This window comes from Malurus melanocephalus, unplaced genomic scaffold, assembly GCF_030028575.1.
Source record: "Malurus melanocephalus ecotype Western Australia unplaced genomic scaffold, MMel_1.1 scaffold_440, whole genome shotgun sequence".
NCBI classification, from domain to species: Eukaryota; Metazoa; Chordata; class Aves; order Passeriformes; family Maluridae; genus Malurus; species Malurus melanocephalus.
In genome coordinates this window covers 328,863-334,862 of record NW_026623672.1, presented here as the reverse complement: position 1 = coordinate 334,862, position 6,000 = coordinate 328,863, and the positions used below count along the sequence as shown (strand labels likewise).

General features: G+C 43.5%; 1 protein-coding gene across 7 annotated transcripts in view; it reads right to left on the bottom strand.

Annotated features, from left to right (window-relative positions):
- Nucleotides 1-443: 443 nt before the first annotated feature.
- The window catches only part of EIF4G3 (eukaryotic translation initiation factor 4 gamma 3), a 137,276-nt gene continuing 131,719 nt past the window's right edge, over nt 444-6,000 (bottom strand). For all 7 annotated transcript variants that reach the window (XM_057380232.1, XM_057380233.1, XM_057380235.1 and 4 more), the window contains 5 exons: nt 5,674-5,772; nt 4,693-4,839; nt 3,502-3,583; nt 2,009-2,155; nt 444-1,125 (listed from right to left, as the gene is read on the bottom strand). In XM_057380232.1, coding sequence (XP_057236215.1) covers nt 944-1,125; nt 2,009-2,155; nt 3,502-3,583; nt 4,693-4,839; nt 5,674-5,772 — 657 coding nt within the window. In that variant the 3' untranslated portion in view covers nt 444-943. The remainder of the gene's footprint in view (nt 1,126-2,008; nt 2,156-3,501; nt 3,584-4,692; nt 4,840-5,673; nt 5,773-6,000) is intronic.

The following is a 6,000-nucleotide window of genomic DNA, read 5'->3' as shown; positions in this document are numbered from 1 at the left end:
TTTTTTTTTTTTTTTTTTTTTTTTTTTTTTTTTTTTTTTTTTTTTTTTTTTAATTTTAAATAAATTTTTTTGGGTTTAATTTTTTTTTTTTTTTTTTTTTTTTTTTTTAAATATTTGTTCTATGTATTTACAAGCCTTAAAGTTGCTCTAAAGGTTCTCAAAGTATCACTAGTACTTTTTTCCCCGGGGTAGCACTGTTTTTAATGAGTTATTTTCGGAGCACTCTGGTCCACAGCGGTTTTCTCAAATGCMTTTCCTTCCAATCCAAGGTTATGTATGGTTTGATTACTATTTTCTTTTTAAATTTCTGAAGCAAGCTGAGAGGCAGGCAGAAAAATCTGATGACAATAAAAAAAAATTCGTCTTGTCCTCATCTAGCTCACCCCAACCCCCTTTGAAGTTTTGTCTATTTATCATGCTATAAAACAAAACTGAGGTGCGTATGAAGGGGAGGGAAATTTATTTCTCTGCTTTTGTTCTATTATACAATTTGTTTACAGAAACTGCAAATTTAAAAATTACACTGGCATTTGCAGTCCTTAAAATAATAAATTAAAAGTTTTCAACTTGTTTTTGTTTTTGCTGAACAGATTTGTTTCGCTGTGTGTTTTCCTAAGTATGAGTCCTTGTTTAAAAAGAAAAGAAAAAAGATTAAAACAGAAAATATTTTCTATAAATAATACATGTATTTTGGTTTAGTGCTCCCGCCCTCAGGTTTGAAGTTTACTTTTGTGGTTTGTTTTTTCAAGTACCTTTTTGCCTCCATGATCACCTCGGTGTTTATCGGGTTTTACCTCTCGCACTTGTACATGTGTGGGGCAAGGGGGTCTGCGACAGAGAATTGGCCTTGCTGCACTGTGATTGGCGAAGATGTGAAACTTTTTAAAAAAATACTTAAATTGTTTCTTTTTTGTTTGTTTGTTTTAAATCTGTATTTTAAGTTTTAATTATCCTCTGACTCCTCTTCGGCCTCCCGTAGCCATGTGAAGAACGCCGTGACAGATTTGAGTGCTACTCCTTTCCCGTTCTGCTCCGCTGGGTCCTTGCTGCTTTCCCACTTGTAGAAGGCATCCTCCGAAATGACCTCCTCATCATACAGGCAATCAAAAAACATCCGCAACAAATCTGCAGTAATGGAATAACGGAGGGAACATCTGTCAGCTGCGGCCACAGACAGAGGCTGTGGATAAGGAGATTAATGCAGCCTCTTTGCACATGAGACCGAGAGACAAGGGAAAAGAAGGGCTCTTACTCAGCTATKGCTTCCTGGCTGCTCTCATTCAGGTAAGGGGGAAAACTGACCCCTCTGACACCAGAGAGGAGGGAAAGCTGGGAAAGCAGCCATGGGAATACGTTATCTAGAGATTGGCCAGCAAGCAGAACCCAGAGCAGCCCATCCCCTCTGGACCATACCGCCTGGATTCCCTTCAACCCTGGATTTCTGTGGCTCAGCAGGAGGGACAATGGCCAACTAAAGCCATAAAGGGCACTAAGGACGAACACGGTGGGTGTATTGGGGCACTCTTGCATTTTGTGCTGCCAATTCCCTGGGAATCCCTGTTTCTTAGGCTACTCCTTGCCTCTTGCCCCACAAGTTTTCTGCAGCATCTTTGGGACAAAACTTGTTATCTGACCAACTCATTTYATTCCCTTCAAGCCCACAGACATCTGTGGAGCATCAGTGCAATAACAACACSCATGCTCTCACATGCCTAGGAACTGCAAACTCAACAGATTATTTTTTGCTGCTTTTTTTTGCTCTCTTTTTATCAACAGAGGCTTGTCCTTCCTTTTGTGTGGCAGCTTACAGGAGCAACCAAGAGAAGTGCTGGCCTCTGRCCAAGCATTTGGGAACCTGCACTGTTCTAAAAAGCTGGAATCTGGACAAGCTGAACCCACAAAACACCATTTTCTCTCATCTGCTACCTACAGAAGTAAGGAAAAACACATCCTCCTTCAGTCTCCCACAGAATCCCCCTTCCCTTATGCAGCACAAGGCAACACTTACTAGGAGGTTGATCAAGTTTTACTATTGATGCTTGTAGTGCATAAAGTGCTTGTAGTTCCTTCTCTGTGTCTGAGTCCAGGTACTTGAGTAAGATGGGCACTCTCTGTTTGATAACAGCAGTATCCACTCGGAAGCTGGAAGAGTCCGCTGAGGGGAAGAGGAGAAGGCACGATCAGCTTTGGCACACTGCAGCAGGGACAGGTCTTTGCCTTTATTTATGCAAATAGCAATCATAAACATGGGTTAGAGTGGAGAGAAAAGGAGCCTTTTGGTTTGGAAGTACTTTTGGTTAATAGCTTTTTCTGGAAATCTGGGTCCTTCCAGTTTCCCAGATTCAACCAGTAACTGCAGTGACCCCAGCTCTAACAAACACAGAAGCAGCACCACCTTACTTTGCAGCACAAATTGTGTCTCCACAGGCAACTGGGTTTAGAGGGTTTTTAGAAAATACAGAAACAGAAATCATAAGTTGCACATGGCATAGGAAATAGTGAATATGTAGAAAATACACATTAGAAGTCCATCAGCCACATGGATAATTATGCAGCAGCTTTCATGCAGATTGTGCAACCCAAGTAAGTAGTATTTTGAAAACAAAAGAAGAAACCTCAGAGGAAAGGTCAAAATTTAAACCAGAGAATGATTTCCCTGACACAACAGAGAACCTTTGAACACTGGAAATCAAATCCTGTGTCATGTCTCTGTTAACACTAGGTGGCACAAGCAAGGTTCTGTTCCCAGGGAGAGGAAGAAGCTGGGCTGCCCCTCCCCTCCCTCACACAGTGGAATCCAGCCCGTTCCCTGCCTCAAATCACAGCTCAGAGCAGAACCAGACCTTTTACAAGCATAATTTTTTGCTTTGCCCGACGTCCACAGTAAAGTTAGACAACCAAGTGAACTGAGCAGATGTTTGTGCCTGCAGTGCTTTCCTCAATCCCTCCCTCAGGGTCTGAAGCTCACATGTCTGACTCGGGAGCCCTCCCTTTCCTGTATTTTCAGCTGACAGCTGTACAGTCAGGCAATCCACATAAACTATCTTTCTGAAASTGAAACTTTGGATATAAAACTCCTGTAAGACCGAGCCCCGGACTGGCTTCTTYCCATAGTTCACGCTGCCACTGTTGGGGTGCTCATGCATCCTTGCTGACACACAAGAGTAAATGTTAATGGTCTTAATGATGTCTCAGTAATTTCCACCTTCGTTAAGAAAATCAATGAAGTATTTGGCATTAYCCAGTGCTGTCTGAAACCCCTGCTCACCCACGGTCACTGGGACACACCAGGGTCATCTCAGGAACACCACACTCAGCAAAGCACCTGGCTGTCACATGGAAAGGGAAAACCTGCTCTCGGGAACAATGCCAAAGGATGGAAACGCTGTAGTGTGTGATAAAATACAACCTTGGGTAGGGAAATGTGACAGAAACCTGAGAAATAGCGAATAATTCTTTGCAAGTTTGGTTTGTGTGGTGTTTACACTGCAAGTTACTCACCTATAATAGCTGCTTTACAAACTGCTGTCATTAAAGCTCTAAGGAATGTAGGTGAACTCATCTGGCTTTCATCTAGATTAGCCTGAAATCAAGAGCAAACGGACCAGTTAAAAACACGGTGCTGCAAGAGCACAACTGCTTCCAAACTGCAGTCCTGAATCTGGCAGCAAGTCCAGGCTCAGCTGCTGCTGCAGCACAAACCCAGCTCAGCCCTGCAGACACTCAACTTTCCCACTCACTCCTTGAAACTCCCTCAGGGATGTCAACAGGCAACACCAATTCCCATGGGATCCATGTGCCAATGAACACGAGGRGCCATTCATCTGCAGAACCAAACCAACCATCCTGGGCTCCTGCAATGCCCTTATACAGTTTCAAAGAATTTTAGACTTTTCCAACAAACTTTACTGCGTGTTCCTTGGGTGCAGATTGTTTGCTTTGTAAAAGAAGTTCAGAGAATGGTTGTGGAACTTGTCCAAGGCTCCAAAAAGCCTTGGGTGATCCCAGATTTTCAGTGCTGCTTTCAATCCACTCCTGACTCCTCTAACAGCAGTGGAAAAGTGACATTTCTAATGCATTGCTTAGCCACAGAAATAACTGAACTGAAGCTTACCAAGACTTAGTGTAAGCACAGATGTAAATGCATCAGGTTGGGTATAATTTCAGACACTAAACATCTGGATTAAAGAATGCAGCCAGAGACTGAAAGCAAAGACCAGTGGGTTGACAGGCCTTTTTTTTCCTCTTTTTCTTTCGTTTTCTTTATTTTCCCTTCCAGTGCCTGGCGCAGTGCACTGGGAAAAGCTGCTCTCAGTGACTGCCCAGGATATTTTAACAGGGGGAAATTTGCAGAGGGCATGTTGGAAAAAGGTAATAAGAAGCTTCTCTTCCCTATTTTGAGAAGAAAYGATATAGCTGTGTATGTCTAAAATGTACTGAGTGGCAGAAGCAGAGTATTCAGTATCAGAAAGTCTACMGTATTTAAAAGGCACTTACACAGTTAATATGGCTTACATTTTTCCTTTCTAAAGCTGACTCTTAAATAACTGATTACATTTTAGATTTTAATTGTTTGGAGGTGTTGATTACACAGTGTTCTCACAGTGTCCTATAACCCAAGATGTTCAGACCAGAACATATTTACAGAAGCAGTTAAACGGTCTGCAGGGAGAGTGAAAATCATCTTTGTACCTCTACCCAGTCAAAGATTTGTTCATCATTCGCCTTGTCCTCAACAATGAGTTTTTCCAGCTGCTTGTTCAGCTCTTCCGCAGAGAGTTCTTTCTCTGAAAGTGCTTCTGAGGAACTGGAACAGTCGGACTCCGTGAACTCCAACTTCTGCAACACCACATCAGTATTACTGAAATGTACCTTCCCAGGCTGAATTACATCAGATTGAACAAGAAAACAACATTTMATTCTGCTTCCTGGCATCTTTCATCTGTTTAGTTATCATTACAGTAATTCAACCTTTCCCTGTTCCAAAGGTTAGGAAGCATTTTACAAACACAAAGGAACTACATTATCCAGCAAAGCCAACGAGGCACCTCAGGCAGCTCCAGCCCTGCACAGCAGAGCACAAGATCAAGTGTGTGTTGTCCAGCTGGAGCCAYAGGGGCTGGAATGCAATGACCAGATCTGACATTGGCTCAAAGGAATTGCAGCCAGAGCCCCAATTCCCTGAACACTGTGGCAGAGGAGCTGCAATCTCCCCAGCAAGGCCTAAGCTGTSGTAATCGTTTAATTTCCTGCAGCATTTCCAAGGTGCCAGAATGGGCAGTGCAACACTTGGAGCTCCAAATGGAGACAGTGTCTTCCTGAAGAGCAGCACCAGCAAGAGCTGAGGTGCCTCCCTCCAGGATCATAATCCAAGGTAGGATGAGTGAGTAACTGCCACCATTTATTGCAGCYCTTCTGCTTGTCTGCCTTGCTCCAAAACTCATTCTTGAATTTTTTTTCCCAGTAGAAATAGGTCTCCTAGAGAAAGCCATGTCACCAGAGATGTGTGTCTGGGACCAGAGGGGACAGGCTTGTCCTCCCTGTGTTTCAAAAGGTGGTGCTGAAATCATCTACCCCAGCTTGGAGACACTTCACCCCATATTCCAACTGCACATAAGAATGGGATGGAAGAGAATGAACAAAGGTATGATCAAACAAATGATCTGAACTCACTTGTTCCATGAGAAAGGTATGTACATCCTCCCCTTCAGGCAAGTAATCCTTCCAACTGAGGCCTGACTCCCTCCATAAGGCTCCCACTTTCTTATGGCTCTGAAACACAAGCAGTTTGTCCGTTTTAAAGCGGTGAGGGGCACCCCAGGAGCTCGCAGGGGCTGGAATGGTGCAGCTGTGTCAGGAGGAATAAAGGACCAATCAGCCACCCAACAAATGGCTGGCAATGAGTGAGAACATCTGGAGACCCCGTGCAAGAGAAACCACATGTGCAGTCCCACCTGAGTATGCACATCTCTTCAGGGGGCAACGCCTTGTGACAGGGAA